The sequence below is a fragment of the Physeter macrocephalus genome, chromosome 9, assembly GCF_002837175.3.
Source record: "Physeter macrocephalus isolate SW-GA chromosome 9, ASM283717v5, whole genome shotgun sequence".
Taxonomy (NCBI): Eukaryota; Metazoa; Chordata; class Mammalia; order Artiodactyla; family Physeteridae; genus Physeter; species Physeter macrocephalus.
Window position 1 is genome coordinate 89684751 of NC_041222.1, and position 23048 is coordinate 89707798.

Here is a 23048-nt window from a genome sequence, read left to right on the forward strand (position 1 = left end):
CGCTGATCTGTATCATCCATACCAATTATGGCAACAGTAGAAAATACTCAAACTCAATTAGAAAAAGTGTCAGTTCAATTCAATATGTGTTTACAGAACTTTTACCCCATTCAAGGTCCCCTGCTGAATAAAATGAGTAAGGCACAATTTCTGTCCTCCAGGTGCTAAGGAGCCAGTGCAGGTGAGGGGAAATGTCTATATTTTGTAGACCAGCTAAACTTGGGCATAGGTTTCTCATTCTCAATTTATGTTCAAGTATAAAGAGAAGATAGATTTTTATCTAAGGGTAAAGTGATAAATTTTGCTAAACTTTGATAATATAGCCTTATGGTTTTATCTGATATTAAGTAGAAAAATATTAAAGTTAAAATAATATTAACCCTAAGATCATATGAAGCAGAACAGCCTCTCATATTTTTGTATGTAATAGACATTTGTTTAGTGCTATTTTAATTTATTTAATTTCAATTAAAGTTATTACACAATTACTCACTGATTTATTTTTAATCACCTCCCAAATTATTGCATCTAAAGGAATAATACATCTAAGGCTTTTGCTGAAAGTAAATATTGAAAGACATACCAATACACATCTAATAAAGAGGAGCAGAACAAAGTGGGTTATAGTAACTAAATTAGTCTAAAGGAATAACTTCTAGGCATTTAAAATGTTATAATTTGTCACCAGAATTTTAATCCTGAAATGACCTGTGATGTTTGAAAAACCTCAGAGTTGGACAATAGGACCAACTATTAAGAAAACGGAATCAATCTCTTATCAGGAACATTGTTCTTTCACAAGTACATAAAACTTAATGAGTTTCAAATTGCTTTCTTGACCTGATTCACCCTACCCCTTAACCTATTCTTCTTCTAGTTTTCCTTCTCTTGGCTAATGATTGCATCATTCACAGGAACTTACACTAGACACATGGGAGTCACCTTTGACACATGTGTCCCTACACATCTAAAGAATATCAAATTCTGAATATGCTATCTCCAAATTATACCCTAAGTCATTTCAAATCTCTCCAACTCAACTCACCCACATAATGCAACTCAAGACTTGCCAACAAACTCTTTTCTTTGCTTAAGTGGTTTACTTGGCTTGAAATGCTTCTTCCCAAGTTTTTCACCTGTCTGTCCACATCCCATCATTCGGGTCTCCACTTAAATATCTCTTCCTCAGAGATGTGTTCCCTGACTGCTGGTACAAATTTGGTTCCTCCAAATTCCTCTAAATTTGTTAAGTGTCTGGCTGGTCAGCCTGTCAGTGCTTTACCCTCAACAGCATTGAACTCTCAGGCTGGCTGCAATGTTGGCCTTCCCTTATTGCTTGTCACTGAGATAGCTGTTGTTGACAGTGTCCCTTGTGAAGGAATTTTCCACGTGCTTGGCTCTGCAGCGGTAGAAGCACAGTAAAAGTTCAGTGCTGAGGGGCTGGGGGTGGAACAGCCTCTAGCTGAAAGCACACAGATTCCCACTGTCCTTACTGAGGTTCAGTAGATTTTCTTGAATATATGCTTCTAGATCTGTTGTATATCTCTGGTCAGTTTCCAGTGTCCTTCAGTTGTTATCCTTAACATTTTTTTTTCAAGTTTTATCATTGCTTTTGAGACGTAGGATTTGCCAGGCTTCTCACTCAGCCATTTTAGAAGTCTCACCCTTTCAATTATTTTTAAAAGACATTTAAAATCTACATGATAGGGCTTCCCTGGTGGCGCAGTGGTTGAGAGTCCGCCTGCCGATGCAGGGGACACGGGTTTGTGCCCCGGTTCGGGAAGATCCCACATGCCGCGGAGCGGCTAGGCCTGTGAGCCGCGGTCCCTGAGCCTGCGCGTCCGGAGCCTGTGCTCCGCAACGGGAGAGGCCACAACAGTGAGAGGCCCGCGTACCACACACAAAAAAAATCATGTAAAATTGGAAAAACACTTTCTACTTTCAACTAAGTATCACATTTCCTCCTACTCTTTTTTAGAATGTAGGTTCTGTACTCTTACAATAGGGGAAACTATCGCTTCCTATTTCAGTGCATAATAAGTGACTTCTGTGTCAAGTACCCCAGTTATTTAAATAGTTGAATTACATACAAGAACATTTTTCATGAGGGTTTCTTATAAAAGTTAAGTATGATGCTAAGTGGTAGTTTAATGCATTATTTGGGTGGTTTCATTCAAATAAATATGATGGATTATTTGTATTAATTATGGACATATAAAATTTTATTTGTTCTTACAACAGTCCAGTAGCAAAAATCTCATGCTAGTGGACCGATAGAAACAAGGTCACCTTAGCATTCATTACCAGTGACCTCTGAGACTTGAAAGTTGGCTTTTCTAGGTCACTCCGTGGTCAATGATATGAGGGTCAAGGAAGCCTCTACTTAGTGGAGATTAAACTCAAGGGGGGCCACCTGGGGCTCTCCGCCATCCACACTTGGAGAGCTCATGCTGATGACCTACTGAGCAAAATACTCTCTATCCCAAATGTGAGAATATTTTTTTAAGTTACATTTTTTAATCTATTGCTTTTACAAATCATGTTTGAGTAAATAGCGCTAATTTTTTTTTAATTGTATTTGCTGACTAGCCAGTTTGTTTTCAAATATTCGGGTTACTTTATGAACATTTGTTAGTAAATGACATTTTATAAAATGGATTCTCTATGATGAGGCCTACAACTGACTTTCCAATCTAAACATTCCTGTTAGAAATCATCTTGTGATACTGCATATTCTTATTTATTGTGTGGGCTTAACTGGAGGGCTTCTTGATTAACAGCGTAGCCCATTTTTTGAAGCATTGTTGGCTACTTTCCGATTACTATGTGTAAATTTCATGTGACGGGTATTGTGTGATGATATGATACCTAGATTACCTTGATATTTTGCATTCTTTTCAAACATTTTCACTAGAGAAGGCCTTTCTTTCTCCTACTTCCGTCCTAGGCTGTAAGCTATTTCCTTGTCACTGTAGTTTCCTAGCAACCCACAATAAGACACTAGGATATCACAGGTGCAACATGTTTTTTCACGACAGTAGAAGTGAGAAAGTGAGGGAAGAACCATCAGCTCCAGGAAGGGTGGGCCATGTCTGACCATGGTTTATCCCAGCATCCAGCAGAGTTTGTGATACTTAGAAGGTGCTACATCAATATCAACTGAAAATAAAACTGTACTTGTGGAATGGATGGAAATTGGGTTGGGGTTGGGGGAGAGGGAGGATGGAAAGAAAATGGTCTTTTAATAGCAAAGCTATATTACTCCAAAGCAAAATGCTTGCCAAAGTAGAATTTGAAGCTATGGAAGACTGTCTATAAAGAAACCAATCTTTAATATTTTACAAAAAATATATAGTCAGGATCTGAAGTATTGACCTGTTCTTTACCTTATAAAATATATATTCAAGAATAGCCACAAAGTGTATTGAATTATGCAACACGAAGGTCAAAAAAAAATAATGAAATTTGTGATTTCCTATATAAAATAGGGTTTTCGATTTTTCAATCATAGAAAGATTGCAAAATGTCTGGTTGTGAGCTCATTCTTACTGCTTAACAATCAGAAACCAAGCACAGCAACCATCACTGGATGGTTCTGCTGATTGGGGGATGGCAAACTTCTTCTGTAAAGGACTGGCCAGCAAATATTTTAGGCTTTGCAGGCGCATGTGCTCTCTGCCACCTACTCTTGGTTTTTAAGCTCGTTTTTCAACAAATCTTTAAAAATTAGCTCATGGGACTGTACAATAACAGGCTGCAGAGGGATATGGGAAGCTTAACATTCCGGAGTTCTAAAAGCAATTCCTGAATTTTATCTATCTCTATTAAACCTCTTGAATTGAGCTTAAGTTTATTATCATTTAAGATTTTAGTTAAAATCTCAGGACTGTTACAAAGTACATTATTTTTAAGTGGTTTTGCTTTACTCAGTTGGCTACCTATCTATATTATAATTTAGTCACTTGAGGCTTAAAAAATCTGTCAAAATACATGTTGAATCTGCCTCATAAGATATAATTTGATGACTCACATGTGGTTAATTGTTGTTCTAGGTACAAGTGTTAGTGAGCACAGTGGAAGGAAAGTCAAAACATTAGGACAAAAGAGGGTTTTTAAGACCATTCTTTTGCGTTTCTATCACCTAATAAATTTTTCACTACTCCATTTTGCTTGAGGGGAATATTCCAGGAAATATAATTTAGGTGCTTTAGAGCAGTGGTTCTCAAAATATAGTCACAGACAGGCAGTATCAACATCACTAGGGGACTTGTTAGAAATGCAAATTCTCAGGTCCCACACCAAATGTGGTTAGACAGAGACTCTGAGATGGTGCCCAGCAATCTGTGTTTAACAAACACTCCAGGAGATTCTGATCCCAAGAAGATCAATATTACTATTACAAAGCACAACAGCAACAGGGAAGATGAGGACAAAAATTATTCGATCAGAATAACCCTGGCAAAATCATTTACGCAAAAAAAATTATTAGCTAACTGAAATAATAAGCCTTAATTATTATCATTGCCTTTCAGTGACACATAAACTGTACTTCAAAAATGTGAAAGCATTTAAATTCTTTATTATCAAGTTTTCATTAGTTTGTCATCTAATACTCTAAGGGACATCATTTGAATTTGACAGAGTTATGTTTTTATCAGGCATGTTTATTTAATTATGCAATGAAGAATAATTATTTGCTTACACAACTTATAGACAGAGTGCAGTGTTTATATATTTTACACTGTGTATGTGAATCAAACTTCTGAATTTTCAAAAGGTAGCTGCATAAAATGGATGATTCTTCTAAGTTGTGAACATAAAGGGTTTTCTGGAACTATTTTAGTTAATCTCAATAAAATGCAGGTCCAAGTATACATTAGTCACAACTTTTTGTGAAATTAAATAAACAACATCCTATCATTGGCTTGAAAGACGTCAGCTTCATATTTTATTGGCTTTCTCTTAGACCTTTATTTATGACACAAATGTATTATTAATTAAAGGACAATTATGCCTTTTCTTTTTACTTGTGAAATAGGAAAAATATGAGATTTTTCTGGGTAATAAAAATGACTTGTGTGTATCTTATTCTGTCTTCAGTTGGTTTCACTGTCCTTTTTATACTAATGATAAAATATAACTACTTAATATAAACTGAGTGCAAGTGACCTTGATAGTTGGAAAGATAAGACACTGTCAGAAAGTCGAGAGAACATGGCAGCAGTGTAGCAATGGCCTGCTGCAGCAGAACAATTTTCATAGTATGCTTAAGGTACAACACAAAATAGGTGTGCCCTTTTGTGCTGTCACTGGGCCAAAATGTTGGGAGAAAAATACATCCTGTTAACTGAAGACATTTTAATATGAGTTTAGAGTAGTATTTAGTATGTCTGGTGTCTTTATGTGTGTCTTTTATGGACAGACAAAAGTATATCAAAGTGACTGCTTATGTGGAAACTGTTAAAAGTCAAAGCTGCTTGTTCAGAAACAATTAAGCCATTTACATTGAATGACACTGGTATTTTACCTGTTACCAGTGTGTGAGAACTCTTATAAATTTTCAGAAAAACAGAAATGTTGAATGATTGTTAAACATGCAAGGAGACTTTATTCAAGGGAGATTGACTTCAGCTTTTTTCCTGATCTTTATTATTTACAGGATGAAAATAGGCCAATTAAAGACAGGAGCAATTAGAATTATTCATCGAAAGTATTTCTAGAGGATACATTTTGGGGACAATGTCAGAAAAGGTTAAGAGTGGAGTTTAGATATATCAACTACCAGTATCAAGAGAAAATTAGCAGTAGAGTTTTTTCCCCCTGCATTAAACAAACCAGAGATATGCTATGTATGTGTGTATGTGTATGTTGACTTACACATTTCAATGCACTAATAAGAATATATTATACTTAGACCACTTTTTAATGTCTTCCACTGTAGGATCTGAGATGGTTCATTTTGATGGGAAAAGTTCCTTGCTGTACACATTTAATCAGAAATCCATGAATCCAACAAAAGAAGTTATTTCTTTGAAATTTAAAACCAGAGAAAACAATGGGATTCTACTCCACAGAGAAGGACCAAATGGTAAACATATCACCCTGGAGTTAGTTAAAGGAAAACTCATCTTATTCCTTAATTCAGGTAAAAAACTACAAGGTGGTGTTTTTGGAAATACTATTTAGACGAAAGTATCTTTTTATAATGAATTCTTTCACAGTTAAGTAGTTAATTTAAAACCAGAATACTTTTGGATGTGAGGGCGATCTGGCTGTGACATCTGTCACCCCATTGATCGCCAGGGTTGATTCGGCTGATCTGGCTGACTAGGCAGGTGTCCCCTTCCTCCCTCACTGCTCCATGTGCATCATCCCTCACGAAGCTGCGGGCTCTGTCGAAGACGACGACCTTCCCCAATACAGAAGGACCGTTCTTCAGTCAAGGCTATACGAGTAGCTGTGCTCCCCTGCTAGAACCTCCAAACAAGCTCTCAAGGTCCATTTGTCGGAGAACATAGGGTAGTCAAGCTTCCAAGACTCCAGACACGTCCAAATGAGGCACTGAATGTGGCAGTCTGCTTTTCTTTAAACTAAAAAAAAAAATCTTTTAAGAAAGAAAGCAGACCCTATAAATAATTACTCTGAAGACCAGAACTGTCCAGGCAAATGGAAACATGGTCACCTACAACTGAGCTATACTAAGAGCAACATGTGTGTATCTTGAGTACACCTTTACATAAAAAGTTTTATAGCTTGATAATTGTATAAGATCAGTAGCAGATGCTCAGTAAATAACCTGATAATATCATAAAGACAAGAGTGGCTTATCGTAAATTTTTGAAGTAGTCTTATGAATGAGGTCCTAGGAAGAAACTATTTTCAAGAAAAATGAAAATTCAGTGCATAATAATAATAAAACAAGTAAGATAGAATATGTTACTCAAGATCAAAAGAAGATTGTATTTAAGCCTAAGATAAAAGCAGCTGACCAGTTCATGGGATAAAATGATGTCAGGAAAGTGTAACTGTTGTGAGAAGTGCAGAACTACAAAATATTGTAGAAATCTTGGTATTGAACTGGATGGAACAGTGCCTTTACCCTTCTTCTCTTTTCAGGCGATGCTAACCTGCCCTCCCCTGATGCCCTCATGCTGGGCAGCCTGCTGGACGACCAGCACTGGCATTCTGTCCTCATTGAGCTCCTCGATACAGATGTCAACTTCACCGTGGACACGCACACTCATCATTTTCGGGCAAAGGGAGAGTCCAGCTATGTGGATACTGATTATAAGGTGTGAAAATGACTTTTTAAGTATTACAGATTTTATCATTTAAATGCAAAGTAACCCTCTAGAGAAAATACTACTGCATAGAGAAATTCCCTTTCCTAGTAATTCAGAATTCTGGTAAAATATTCCCTATGGGTGATAATTGCACAGTGGGAGATGCATGCTTGAGCTATTGAGACATTTTATCCCTTACAGATGTTAGTCTTCACATGAGAGTAAATAGTCATTAAGTTTAGGAAATCTATACCTGACGAGCTACCAATAAAACAAGGAACATTTTTAAATGCAATTGTTTGCACAGTTCTTCTGTATTCCATCTGGTGTTTGGCTGTGAATATTATCTTGGAGATTTCTGTGTTCTAGGGTAATCCTAAAAAGGAATAGCTACTTAGGATAACTTGGAGAAGTAATCACCATATATTCCAACCTGATTTTTTAAGTAACAAGAAAGCCAAATGCTCACAGCTCAGAATACTGTTTCCTGGGATTTTTAAAGGCCTAACAATATTTGCAGCATGTTGCCTATGTGTGTCTAACCTACACTGAAATGCAGCATTTGTTCTGCCAGTTCTACTTAGTGCATCTCTCAGCAAGCCAGATTTCAACATTCGTTTGATATAAGTGTCCTCAGCAGCAAAGACCAGCTGGAGATTCTGGTCTTGAATGATATTATCAGTGGCTTTATTATTCTAACCTATCAGAGTCATGGCAAAGACCAGGATCCTACAGGCTGGTTTATAAAGTAGAATATCATCACAGTAGGCTGCGTTGTCACACAAATCAAGATTTACCATAGACATAAAGATGCAACATTCTTCATCAACAAAAATGACAGAGCCATATGAGCAGCAAATTGTAAGAAGGATATTTAACTTATTTATCTAAACGTAATAAATAAAACATTGGTAAATCTGCATATGAAGCTTCATTTGAAATTAACATGATAATGTAAAATAATGCCAAATAGATTTGAGACAATTGTCACTGTACCTGCTAATCATATATGTTTAGGCAGATACTCAGAAAATCATTAAACAATATTATTTATGTCATTTTTTTCTTTCTAAGATCAGCTTCGGAGGGATTCCTCGACACAGAAAATCAGTGGCGTTCCCACATAAAAACTTTCATGGCTGCTTTGAAAATCTCTGTTATAATGGGGTGGATATCATTGATTTGTCCAAGAAACACAAACCACAGGTCCTCATCATGGTAAGAAAGTCTATATGCAAGTTCAAGAGAAAGGGGAGCTGTAATTTTTTTGATTGATTCTGCTTTAAAATATACCTCTTCTGAAGGCAGGGAAGGTACAAATCATATGTACAGGTATCCTTGGGGGATTGGTTCCAGGACCCCCCTATTGGAGCAATCCAAGAATGCTCAAGTCCCTTGTATAAAATAGCATAGCATTTGCATATAACCTAGGCACATCCTCCCATATACTTTAAATTGACTCTAGATTACTTATAGTACCTAATACAATGTAAATGGCTTATAAATAGTTGTAAATACAATGCAAATGATATGTTAATAGTTGCTGGTGCAGGGCAAACTCAAGTTTTGCCTTTTGGACCTTTCTGGAATATTTTTTCTAAATATTTTCCTGGTTGGTTGAATACGAGGATGCAGAACCCGGCATAAAGAGAGCCTACTGTACTTTTTTGTTCATGTTTGGTTTAATTTTTATATAGGTATGGAAACATGAATACTTTCACAAGGATGTTAAAGTACAATCATAAAAAGCTTTTTAATGCAGTCTTTTTAAAAAATTAATTAATTTATGTATTTACTTTTGGCTGCTTTGGGTCTTTGTTGCTACATGCAGACTTTTTCTAGTTGCCGAGAGCGAGGGCTACTCTTCGTTGCGGTGCACGGGCTTCTCACTGCAGTGGCTTCTCTTGTTGCGGAGCACGTGGGCTTCAGTAGTTGTGGCACGTGAGCTCAGTAGTCGTGGCTTTCGGGCTCTAGAGCGCAGGCTCAGTAGTTGTGGCGCACGAGCTTAGTTGCTCCACGGCATGTGGGATCTTACCGGACCAGGGATCAAACCCGTGTCCCTGCATTGGCAGGCGGATTCTTAACCACTGCGCCACCAGGGAAGTCCATGTCTTTCTCTTTGATTGGTTTCCTCTTCCTTCTTTCTCCCTTCTTTCCACATGGCTAGTCCCTCCATCAAGCTGAGATGTAAGCTAGCATTTGTCCTTCCTTCTTTGGTCCATAATATTATACCGATCTATAAAGGAATCCTCTATAGATAGGTATACTCATACTCACACATGTATTTATGAATTTATATGCCTCCACATTTGGCATTGTTTAAAAAAAATTATTTTATATAAGCGTTTCTCCATCTTGATTTTCTGATTCAACTCTACCTTGTAGGGATTCTTTTCAGTTATCAGGAATAGTTCCACGTTAGAATTTCTACATCATTTTCCATTATGAAAGTGTACCATTATTTATCTAGTCATTTCCTACCCAAGGCATCTGCTTTATCCTTACTTTTTTACAACTATAAGCTCACAATTGCTTATGTGTTTTCAGATACTGGGGGCTTTCATTTTGATGGGACAAAGTTCCAAAAGTAGAATTTCTTGGTTGAAAGTTTGAAACAGTTTTAAATTTTAATAAATGTTGTTAGATTACCTTCCAAAAAGCTATAACATGACACTTCCCACCAGCAACGTATGATAGAGCCCTTCCATTACATCTCAGGCAGCCACAGGTTCCACATCTGTTAGACTCTTGCCAGCTCAAGGAACGTGAACTAATATCTCATTGTTAATTCATGTTTATGTGACTACTGGTGAATTAAATAATCTTTTCACCTGTTTCTTGTCCATTTGGATTTGCTTTTCTGATCATTGTTCAGCCTTACTCTTTTCCCTATTTTTTATTTTATTTTTTTAACTTTTTGTTAATTTACAAGAGAGTTTTACATTTGAAAGATAATCCTTTGTCATTCATAGTCCATATCTTTTTTTCAGGTTTATCAATTCTATATTAAATATTATATGATATGTATATAAATATTTTTATTTGTATGTGGTCAGTAGGTCTGTGTATTTCTTTATAGCTTTGGAATGTCTCTAAAACCCTATAACCTATGCACGGTCTCATGGATTTTCTTGTAAGAATTTTTAATTGTAAAAATTTTTAATTTTTAATTTTATTTATCTCTTTATTTTTAATTTTTTAAAAATTAAGTCTTTGTCTGAAATTTATTCTTCATGTGATATATGATAAAGTTTAATTTTTATATGCTGCCTTATTGATATCCATTAGTTCCTACACTATTTAGTAACTAACCCAAACTTTATCCCACATAGTTGAATTTCATTACATACTAACTTTACATATATTCTCAGATCTTTTTGTGGGTCCCTTATTCTGTTCCACTGCTATGTCTATCCCTATAGTAATAACACAGACTTGATTACGGTGACTTCATAGTTTTGCTATCTGGTAAGTTAAGTTCTGCCTCACTGTTTTTCTTTGCATTGTATTTTTTGGAGAGAAAGGGCAATGTTTGGGCATTTATTCTTCTATCTGAAATTTATGAAATTTTTTTTAATCCCAGGGAAAATTTTTGTAGAGAGCCTAGTTGGAGTTGCCTTAAGTCCTTCCCATCCAGACCCTATAATTAAAAATAGTTTGTTCCTGGAGCAATAGAGGTATCCTAGGGATTAAAAGCATCTTTAAAAACAGAATTATATAAAAAAATAAAAACAACCTGCTAGGCAGGTCAGATCTTAGGCTGACTGATCGCCCTGGGTGACTTGCTTTGTGAGAGCTTCGGAGACAAAACCAGCCTGCCTACGGCAGAACCAGCCTGGCCATATCCTTTTCTTCAGACGCACAAAAGCGCGTCTCCTACCTAGAGTAAGATGTATCTGTTACCCGAGTGACACACTTATAATCACATTTACATAACCAAGGCAAGTACAAGAAAGTTCTTGGTGTAAGTTATGCTTGGTGCTAGGCTTCACATTGGATAAAAACATCTAGCACCTCAAGGGAAGAAAACTGTCTCTTCTACTCTTGTATCCCACACCCAGCATTAGGCCTGGGAGAGATGTGGCTTGGGATTCCTTTGCAAATGCTGAGAAATGGAGAAGATGGACAGTTTCTAAGAGACTCAGAAATAGGTTTGCCCAGCTGAACAGTGCTTAGAAGGACCTATAAGGTAAATCTGGATTTAAGTTTCATGGGGAAGCCTAATTTTTAAAGGCCTAGATTGCTGGATCATTGATAAGAAATTCTGTACATTTTGGAAAATCTGTTGTCCATGAAATGGAAACATCCCTCCTATGCCTTCCTAAAGCCTCTTTCACTGTTTTCACAGGGAAATGTGTCCTTCTCCTGCTCGCACCCTCAAACTGTCCCCATGACTTTTCTGAGCTCCAGGAGTTACTTGGCTTTGCCAGGCACCTCCGGAGAGGACAGAGTGTCTGCCATCTTCCAATTTCGAACGTGGAACAGAGCGGGGCTGTTGCTGACCAGTCAGTTTCAACACAGGTCAGGAGCTTTCATCCTTGTTCTTAATGATGGAAAACTCAAGCTGAGTCTCTCCCAGCCTGGACATCCAGTAAGGGACATCACAGCAGGTAATAAACGTCTTCTCTGAGATGATGTATAGGTATTTGCCATGACTGTACCTTCTTACATGGAAACCTAAGATTGGTGATCTCTAAAATAAATGAATGACTGAATCCATGAGATATTCATAATCCTACTAGAGGGAACTAGATTCTTTTTTCCTTTGAAATAGGTAACTCCAGGCTCTTGGTGGGTCAGTCAATGTGACAGAAGTTTACCTACAGCAAAGCATAATTATCAAAAAGTTTAAAAATAAATGATTATCAACTTATGGTTACCAAAGGGGAAGGAGAGGGAGGGATAAATTAGGAGTTTGGGATTCACAGATATGCACTGCTATATATAAAATGGATAACCAACAAGGACCTACTGTATAGCACAGGGAACTATACTCAATATTTTGTAATAACCTGTAAGGGAAAAGAAACTGAAAATGAATATATGTATTTATATATGGCTGAATCACTTTACTGTACACCTGAAACTAACACAACGTTGTAAATCAACTATACTTCAATAAAAAAATAAAATTAAAAAAAAGAAAAAAATTTATTTATAAGTTTGTGGTCAGTAACTAGCAGTAAACTTGAAATACTAGAAGACATTAGCCTAATCCCAAGTAGTCTTGAGAAAATAGATTTCTCTGAACTGCCGTTTAAACCTATATACACATTGATTTTCAAAATAATGTAAGTTGTTTTTCCCTCTTACATCAGAGCCACTGCTTCCTTTGTACCTACTTGTTTTTGATAAGGCTTCTTCTAACTGGGTGAATGTTCTGTAATTTTCTGAGAAGAACCTGTTTATTTCTAGACTCACTTCTAAGTCATGTTATTTTTGAACTTTGGGGACTGCTTTGCATTTAAAACTGATAAAATTTAAACCCAAGCAGGACCATGACATTTCATTCCCTGAATGTTGAATGTGAAAGGAATATCTTGCCTGACCTATGGTAATCAGTTTTGGACTGAAAAGCTGGGAATGAAAATTAAATTTTCCCTTCTTTTTATAAATAAAAAATATATGATGGTCAGCATGCAAATGAACTGAGTTGATAGTGTCAACTCAGATTCAGTAAATTACCTAAATCTTGGTTTGTGTAGATTTATAATTTACATGTAATATGAGCTAAAAGAGATAGCTTTTTAGTGTTGTTTCACATGGGTACACACCACCCTTCCTCCCAACACACATATATATTAGTTATTGAAGTTTTTGTAAGCTGACATGGACACATTACATAAATATTTTATTGCACCAATTTTTAAGGTTTTACAGTATAATGTGCTATTTTTCAGAAGCAAACCAAAGAGAAATTTCTCATGATGCTTGCTGCTTCCTTAAGTAGCACTTAAAGGGGAATCTTTTATACATTTGAAATAGTTGAAAAATAAAACAGGCTGCAGTTTTTTTCCACTTTAAATCTTGTATCAAGTACCCAACCCATGTATCAGATTGAAACTTAAATTTCATTAAATGACATTGAAAAGACATCTTTTAGCGTATTTCCAGGTTTTAAATAATTTTTCCCAATAGTTATCTCAAGCTAGTTCTGAAGAGATTGAGAAATGTACCAAGAGTGGATAATGTGGTGCATGTGTGTTCATATGGCTGGGCCCAGCGGGGGATGAAGGGTCGTGGAAATAGAGGAAAAGTGGGAGCAACAGAGGAGGAGGGAGAAAATGAGTGTGCGTGTTCACCCATGGAGTTCCCTTTATGTAAGGAAAGAAACAATTCCACCCTTTGCCATTTGTCTCTACTGCCGTGGTCATTATCTCCTATTATTCGAATAAATTACATGACTTAAGCAAGTGAGCGGGGTGTATGAGAGGACTCCCGTCCCATGCATGTTTCTAAGTCTGCCTCTGCTCCTTTGATATGTAGCCCACTTCTTCTCCTGAAGCCTCAGTGTCCTCGTCTTTAAAATGACACTAATATGAGTTATGGGGAGAATCCAGGGATATAACATATATAAACCCTTAGCACTGTTTATTAACAACTTCTGGTTATTAATATTTCAACACTAGTCCCACAACCATGGCATCCCCCCAGATTGAAGCCTTTTGAGGGGCTGGAGGAGTGTGATAGAATTAGCATCATCTTCATAGTAGCACAAATCAAAAATACAAAATCTACTCTCTGGTCTCCATCCAACCTTTGACAATAGTGTTGCCTGGGAAACAGGCTGTCCTTTCATCAGAAGTGGGCCGAGTTGAAACCACACTCTAGAAAAACAAAGGATGAGAATTATAATGGATAGATGGAGAAAATGAATATAAATGCCTTCATTTTATTTTTAAATTAGAATGACCACTTTTTCTAAGAACAGTCTTGTATTATATAGGCAAATGGCATCTATTACAAATTCAAGGAGATATTCTGAGGGCTTTCTGGAAGTTCTCCCATGAAATAACTCTATATGCTAGATAGGTAGAGAGGGAGAGAGGGAGACAAAGGAGGGGCGCGAAGGTGGGAGGGGGGAGAGAGAGAAAGAGAGAGAGGAAATAGTTCGCAAAATCAAACTAAATACTGGGTTTTAATGACAGATTTTAAGTGGACATAGTTATCATACTGACAGGTATACTATGTAACCTTTAAGAGCAACACCAAATGATATGACTGGAAGGAACATTTAGAGATTTTTGTTGTTGTTGTTCATTCTCTTTAGCTCTAGGATTACAGAACTTCTTTCACAACTTTATTTCAGTTTCATAATATATGTTTTAACTGTCTAACCTAAATCCTCCATATTCTAGTTCTCGGCTTTTCTCATGATCTTTCATGAACCAGTGTTGAGTTTTTGAAAAAGTTTCTGGCTTCACAAATATAAAGCAAAAAGCAAGAGTCTAACATTTTTATTGTGTGTACATGTGCATGTGGTAGAAGTAACTAGTGACTTTAAAACTGTCCCCTCCCTGAAAGTGAGAAAGTGTTGGCAAGTATCATAACTAATATTTCTGAGAAAAACAAAGTTTACTGTTTTCACAACAGGATCTTTGACCTTCTGGGTCATGTTAGAAACATTTCCCATTCAGGTGGATCTTGAGTCCACGTCAAAGTCATTAATGAGAGATCAAGCAGGAAAAAGAAAAGCTGGTTTGAAGAGCACTTGAGGGACATGGATTCACATGGTCAATTGGGCTATACATACCAAAATATGATATTAAATTAGATAGGACTGGTTAACTTTCTCCCAGGAATACCACCATACTGGGCGGTGGCGGGGAGCTAACATCTCCATTGGACTCTAACATAACTTCTAATTCCCACAGGTTGACTTCTAAACTTACAGAGCTGTAAACAGTCTGTACCTTTATCATTCGTAAAATATATTAGTTAAATATATTGGGACATTCCCGAAGATGCTCAGATTAGAGTCATGCCAGCTGACTAGCATGCTCACACATGGCATCAAAAAATCAAGCAGCAGGGCTTCCCTGGTGGCGCAGTGGTTGCGCGTCCGCCTGCCGATGCAGGGGAACCGGGTTCGCGCCCCGGTCCGGGAGGATCCCACGTGCCGCGGAGCGGCTGGGCCCGTGAGCCATGGCCACTGAGCCTGCGCGTCCGGAGCCTGTGCTCCGCAACGGGAGAGGCCACAACAGAGGGAGGCCTGCATACCAAAAAAAAAAAAAAAAATCAAGCAGTCATCCCACTGTTGTTTTTCAGTGAGTGAAAGTATTTCTTTATGACCCCCTTCCCTGTTGATCAACATAATTTCTAAAGATTCCAATTATTCCCCTCCCCCATGCCCCCTTAACTGAAACATGCTGCTGTGAGGGTTGCAGTGACTTCCTGTGAAGGGGAGGAATCCCTTGCGCTTGGCCAAGTGACTCATTTTGGCCAATGGCATGTGAGCAGAAGAGGCCTGGGCCACATCTGAGTAGAAGCTGCCAACGCCATAACAAGGTTCTCCCAAGTGCCGTTTTCTCTAAGTTCTGAGACTTAGAGATGGGGGCTGTGCATTAACCTTGGTCCTGCATGAATAAACGCCTGGAACACAGAGGACAGAGACCCAGCTGGCCTAGGGCCAGAGCAAGAAACAAACCCTAGTTGTTACTCATTGAAACTTGGTGGTTGTTTGTGTCCACAAAATAACCTAGTAGAAACTGACACAAATTGTCTGGGTGAGTGTACTGGGACACATACTGCTATTGATTTATCTGCATGACACAACATCGGTTTTTCATTCAATAAAAGACGCAGCAGGTAAGTCTGTAGGAGAGTCATGCACAGTTGGTAGCTGGTCAACAATTCAACTAATTGACGATTCTCAACTCCACCACTTGAAGAAAATATAGATATTTCTTCTCACAGATTCAAGAGACAGTGCTGCTTTTAAAGGACTGATAATCTTTTTTTTTAAATAATAATGTAATAATAGCTTGATATACTGTATCAAATTTGGAAAAAGAATAGAAAATGTAAAACTGACATAAAATGAAAAACACAATTCCCTCATCCAAAAATGAAGGTTAATATTTAAGAATATTTCTTGCCACTCTTTTCCATGTTTATATAATGCTTGAATATGTACCCACACACATACACACACATACTTTAATGTAATGCTTTTATAACTTTATAGTCTATGAATTTTCATGTTTTGTTAATACTTAAATTATTATTTTTAAAGACTGCCAGTATATTTTTTTCTAATAGTCTACCCAGATTATTATAGATAATGACAATATACAAAAGTAAGAAAAAGTTTTTATTTTTATAACTTACATTTTTGGAAAATACCTGTACTTCTCGACATCTCAAACTAGATGGACTAGATGAGACTGAAATACGTCCGATGCCACGTAATTGGAAATATTTTATCATTTCATGATTGTTCAGGGTCATTCATGGAGATTTTATTAAATTAAGGCCCTAAGACTTGAAGAAACCAATGCTGCACTTTCCAAGGCAGAATGTTTGGGCGATCCACTCTTGTTTCCTCTTTACCCCTTTCATTCTGATTTCTTTCTTTTCTTTTCTATTTGCACATTTCTGACTAAATTGAGTGATGAGAAAGTGAAAAACACCCCTGGCAGTGTGCATATAGGCCATAATATTCCTAACTGAACATAGTAATTTTTGTTATTACATAAACAAGTACCAGACAGGCCAGTCCATGACTGTGGTGGATAAGATGCAAGGACCTTCTGCAATTACAAAATTTATTCAACAGGCCCCTCTTCCTACTGACATGGGTAGCACTTTCCTCTAGATTAGAGTGACCAGCATACCACATCACCTAATTGCCTACTTAGAGCCCCCTAGCCAAGCCCACATCTACCCTACACCTCTCTCTGTCTCTCTGTGTCTTCTGTGGTGCATTCTCCATTGCCCAGCCAGCTAAATGACCTGGGTGAGGTTCAGGTGAGTTCTTGGTGGTCTGTGGCAGGTGGTCCAAGGTAGGTATCATACTATTTTCAAGTACTTGCTCTGTTTAGAGGCATCTGTAGGGTTTATAGGAATCTCTTTTAACCCATTTTGTTTACTTCCAGGTGCTGGATTGAATGATGGACAGTGGCATTCTGTGTCCTTATCTGCAAAAGGGAATCACCTGAGTGTGATGGTGGACGGTGAGGCAGCCTCCATGGCTCATTCCCTGCATGGGCAGATTGATTCAGGCAACACCTATTATTTGGGGGGTAAGTGAAAGGAACTGAGCTACACTGGCAATCAAACCATCTTTGTCTTTCTAGCTCCTGCCTTCTAACCCATGATGTTAAATGAAAATTCTTACCGAAGAATGATTTTTCTCTTGCAGTTATGGTCATTGGGAATGCTGAGTGGACAAAGATGATAAATTATGGTCTAAAATGCAAGTCTACTAGTTGGCTTTGTTTAAAAGTACACATAATTAGATTGGTTTTAAATTCGGCACTTGTTTTCAACTATGGTTGCACATTGCAATCACCTGGAAAGCTTCAAAATTCTGATGCCTGGCTGCATCCCCAGAAATCCTGATTTAATTGGTCCCAATACCTGGACAACAGGTTTCTTGATGCTCTCTGGGTGATTCTATGTTCAGACAATATGGAGGGTCATTGCTCTCTCTCTCACCCATAATACCTTGCCGTAGGGAATTTTCTTAATGCCAAGTGACCCTTGTAACCTTTCCTTCAGATTTTATGTGCCAAGTTTATTGCTGCATGTGGGTGTTCTTCTGTCTGTTGGCTTCTCTTCTGCCTGGAGCCTGACTACTCAAAGTGTGGTCCATGAACCAGCAGCATCAGCATTACCTGGAAGCCTCTTAGAAATGCAGATGCACCGTCCCTGACTTCCTGACCAGAATCTGCATTTCACCAAGATCCCCAGGTGGTTGCCCTTTAAATTTAAGAAACATTCTATTCCCACTGCCTGTACAAAGGGCATCATTATATACAACAGAGGAAGAAACTAATTTAATGGCTATTAATATGTCACTCATTGCTTAGTGATGGATTTTACCAAGACAGCACCAGACCATCTCCCTGGGACTGTAGTGTATGGGTGTTTGCTTGCTTAGTGGACTTTGACTGAGTCCATCCAGGATCTTTTCCACCAGGGAGGGGGAGCTTCTGAAGGTAATAAATCTCCATCCCTGGTGCATTCAAGTGAAAAATGCTGAGCCACTGGAAGCTTAGAAATGTCACCTGTAAGATTTATTTTTTAATCTTGGCTTGAAGTCCTCTCTGACGTTATTGCTGTTTTGCACTTTATACTTGTTTTTTTCTAAAATAAGTTTGGAATCATGGTGGAGATAGCTTGATAGCCCAACAAGAAAGTATAAAATTCTCCCTTAAGAACTGACAACAAGCACATCAACCATGAATCAGGTTGTTTAATCTTTCAAGTCCCCGAAAGCAACCTTTACTGTGAAAGGTGGAATCGTGCCAGCAGCTTTAAAAGATCAGATTGCTTTCTTTCCTTGCTTGTTAAATATGACGCATTTCTGACCCAGATACTCTTTTAAAACTTTACACTTCTGATGGATTTTATAGGTCTGGAGAGAAACAGATTCCTTCAAAACTAAATAAAGAATTTATCCAAGAGCTATAATTTAAAAGTTAAAAGATTTTGAAGCACTAAAAGATGTAGAAAGAACAATCTGTGCTCTAGTGTTTAATGACACAAAATAAAATACCTTTAACATTTTGTATTAAAAAGTTAAAAAAAAAGTACTTTTCGAATCATCTTTCATGTTGAACATTCTACATACTCAGAATGTGGAATGCACAGCTACATGAGAGTAGGTACTTTCCATAAATATTTACATACTGATGTGACATTAGTCAGTCGTTACTATGAAATAGATCATATGCACACATTTTAAGACTACTATTGTTTCCTAAAAGAATATATGTGGGTGCATCCCCTCATCTACAAAATTAACCACTACAACACATTTGAATCTTCCCTTGCTCCTCCAGACTTTCATTCCCCTAGTTAAGTATTACCCTGCTTTTATTAAACCAATCTTTGTATTGCTTTCCTTTGTAATCTATCATGTATGTAGGTAACTTTAAACAATAAATTGTCATGTGTTGCCTTGCTTTTAACTTTATGAATAGGATAATCCTGCATTTGTTCTTCTGTGACTTGCATTTTTTTTGTTCTACATTAATTTTTGAGGTCCAACCATGTAGATATGAATAGCTAATCAATTTTCATGGCTGTACGCTTTTTGATGCATATTATGCCATGTTTTACATGTCTATTTCACCATTTTATGTTGATAGACATTTTGATTGTGCCCATTTTTTATTATAAAAATGTTATAAATATTGGTACAGCTGCTAAGAACCATCTTGCCAGTGATTTTTAAATTTTCCTTATGCACAAACTATCTGACTTTCCTAATAAGTACAGTCAATTTAGTGAAACACCAGTCAGTATCATGGTTTTAGTGGCACGCTCCAATGGTTAAGATCAATGAATGCTCAAGAACCCACAGTTGTCACGTTGGTCGTGCACATAGACCCAGCCGTTGGCTCCACTAATATCTAGGAAAGGACCCTAGAGCTCTAGAAGAAATGTGTTGAAAAATGTATAATGAGCCTTTCTTGTGTATTTTCATAAAATTGTGCTGATGTGCAGGCTGTCTTGTTAATATAGTTTCCAAGAAGAAAGTGTCCCTAAGATGAGTGGAATTACAAAGTTTAAACATTCTATTCGACAGTATAATGACTTTTCTTCATTACAACTTTCCTATTTTTCTGATGTAATTCTGTGTTGGCACTGAGTGGCAAAAACAGAACTTGCAGTCACAGCACCTTCTTCCTAACCAATGTATACATTTAGAGTGACCTCTATATGCATGGCTCTAAATATCCAGTTGATTCCTACAGAACAGTTTCAGCCACTGAGTCATGAACTTAGTCAACTGTACATTTTATATTGACATAGCAGCATCTTTTTTTCCCTAGAGAAAAATATATGCTATTTTAAAAATTCAAGTAATGCCTTTGCCAAACTGAAACAAACAAACAAAACCAAAACACCCTAATTTACTAATGTTAAATAAAAAGGTGGATACTATTTTTACTCAGGGAAAACCAGGAGAGGCAGGTCTAGGACCAACAGGCATGGAGTTCTGATTCTCAATAGATTTATTATATTCACAAGTTTTATGCACATGTAGAACCCTTGCTCAGGGCCCCTTTGTCTCCATAATCCATTGGATGTTCCAGCCCTGTTCTGGGTAAAGTAGGACAGGTTAGCTACAGCTTGAGTGGAAGCTCTACCCTGAAAACTCCAATGTCTGGGTAATTTATTCAATCCAAAGAGTAGCTTATGTCAGTATCTGTTTACTTATCTTTTTGATTAGTGTCTTTCAGTACCAGAATATGTGTGATGTTGACATGGAAGTGAACTTCATCCAATCCATGCTTTCTAGCAATATTTGGACTAATAAATCCAGTGTTCCTGGGTCAACTAGGTGAAAGCCAGTTAATGATATCTGATTTTTCATGGAAAACAATACCCCATGTTCTGAAATACTCCTTGACCAGGTTTCCTTCCCATTACTGGTTTTCCTGATGGATAGTCAACTGCAAGTTTCCAATTATCATTATATGATCAGTCAAATTTCGTGCAATGCTTCACTGTAAAAGCAGACTAGTATGGCTTGCTATTAGTTAGGGTGACCGTATAATTTCAGGACACTTTAGCAAATGAAGGAGATGATCTCAGTGATTATTGCAGGAAAGAAGCATAAACCAGTGATCTTTGGCTACCTGGAAGTCTCTATTTGGGCCTGGAAGTCTCAGAGCACAGCTTTCTTACCATGAGAAGGGTCATCTGTATACTAATAGCAACATTTCTTAAATGTCCCATGAGAGATCTGTGATCTAGATATCTCATTTTCCTTTTCTGCCTTTTCTTAGTCTGTGCTTTTCTTTTGTAATTTGTCTTTCAACAGCAGTTTCACTATAGTATACTGTACACAGATTTTTGGTGCCTGCTATTAAGGGTGGTGGAAAGTTAAGCTCTTAATAAATTCCCTTTTATGGAATCTTTGTACTACTCAATAGCATACGTGAACTGCAGAGTAAGGGAATATAAAGCTATGTTCAAAATCCCCCGAGTGTCCTTCTGTGAAACATCAGCAGGCCAACAAGCCTATGATAAGTCTAATGAAGTCTCATCTGAGGACCCATTCTGGTGCAGTGACATAGTGACAATTTATCTGTCATCCTCAGAGGTACTTAAGCTTCTGAGTCCCTCAGTCATGATGGATATCTTTCATTAATTTAGCAATAACTATTCAATGTCCATTTCACTCTCCATCCCAGATCAGGTCATTGATGAATGGCCCTCTGCCATTTTACCACCAGGGCTTCAGGGCAGCCATCTGTATGGACAAATGAGTGTCTCCTGCCCTGAGCTTCTCTTGGGCTGTGATACCCTACTTCCTGACCTTTATGTCATAACTGAGAATTGAGCACTTAGTGCTCAAACTTTCCTTCTTTAAAGTTTCATTTTCAGAAAGCTTTCCTCGTGACAACTGGATATGGTTTTGTTTTCTCCTAACAGATATAGTTAGATACTACATGGTATTTTGGATGAGTTTGAGGCTGGTGATATGGAGAAAAGGAAGAAAACAGAAAGGGAATAACAGGGATTCCACAAAACTATATATTGACTTAATGTTTCCTATGTTTTATCCTAACATTCTTAGTGACTAAATGCGGTAAGTAGAAGTCACCTATAAGATACAAAGATATACTAAGTTTCTCCATTACCACTAACATCAGGAACAAGACAAGGTTGCCCACTCTCACCACTATTATTCAACATAGTTTTGGAAGTTTTAGCCACAGCAATCAGAGAAGAAAAAGAAATAAAAGGAATCTAAATCATAAAAGAAGAAATAAATCTGTCACAGTTTGCAGATGACATGATTCTATACATAGAGAATCCTAAAGATGCTACCAGAAAACAACTAGAGCTAATCAATGAATTTGGTAAAATATCAGGATACAAAATTAAGGTGCAGAAATCTCACATTCCTACACACTAATGATGAAAAATCTGAAAGAGAAATTAAGGAAGCACTCCCATTTACCATTGCAACAGAAAGAATAAAATACCTAGGAATAAACCTACCTAAGGAGGTGAAAGACCTGTATGCAGAAAACTATAAAACAGTGGTGAAAGAAATTAAAGATGATACAAACAGTTGGAGAGATATACCATGTTCTTGGATTGGAAGAATCAATATTGTGAAAATGACTATACTACCCAAAGCAATCTACAGATTCAGTGCAATCCATATCAAACTACCAATGGCATTTTTCACAGAACTAGAACAAAAAATTTCACAGTTTGTATGGAAACACAAAAGACCCTGAATAGCCTAAGCAATCAGGAGAAAGAAAAATGGAGCAGGAGGAATCAGGCTCCTTGACCTCAGACTATACTTATACTACAAAGCTACAGTAATCAAGACGGTATGGTACTGGCACAGAAACAGAAATATAGATCAATGGAACAGGATAGAAAGCCCAGAGATAAACCCATGCACATATGGTCACCTTATTTTTGATAAAGGAGGCAAGAATATACAAAGAAGAAAAGACAGCCCCTTCAATAAGTGGTGCTGGGAAAACTGGACAGCTACATGTAAAAGAATGAAATTAGAACACTCCCTAACACCATACACAAAAATAAACTCAAAATGGATTA

General features: G+C 37.3%; 1 protein-coding gene across 1 annotated transcript in view; it reads left to right on the plus strand.

Moving 5' to 3' along the window:
- The window catches only part of LOC102977445 (contactin-associated protein-like 3), a 203004-nt gene that overhangs the window by 109377 nt on the left and 70579 nt on the right, over positions 1-23048 (plus strand). Inside the window, exons 5-9 of the mRNA XM_055086950.1 lie at positions 5942-6145; positions 7117-7292; positions 8358-8501; positions 11632-11893; positions 17381-17527. Coding sequence (XP_054942925.1) covers positions 5942-6145; positions 7117-7292; positions 8358-8501; positions 11632-11893; positions 17381-17527 — 933 coding nt within the window. The remainder of the gene's footprint in view (positions 1-5941; positions 6146-7116; positions 7293-8357; positions 8502-11631; positions 11894-17380; positions 17528-23048) is intronic.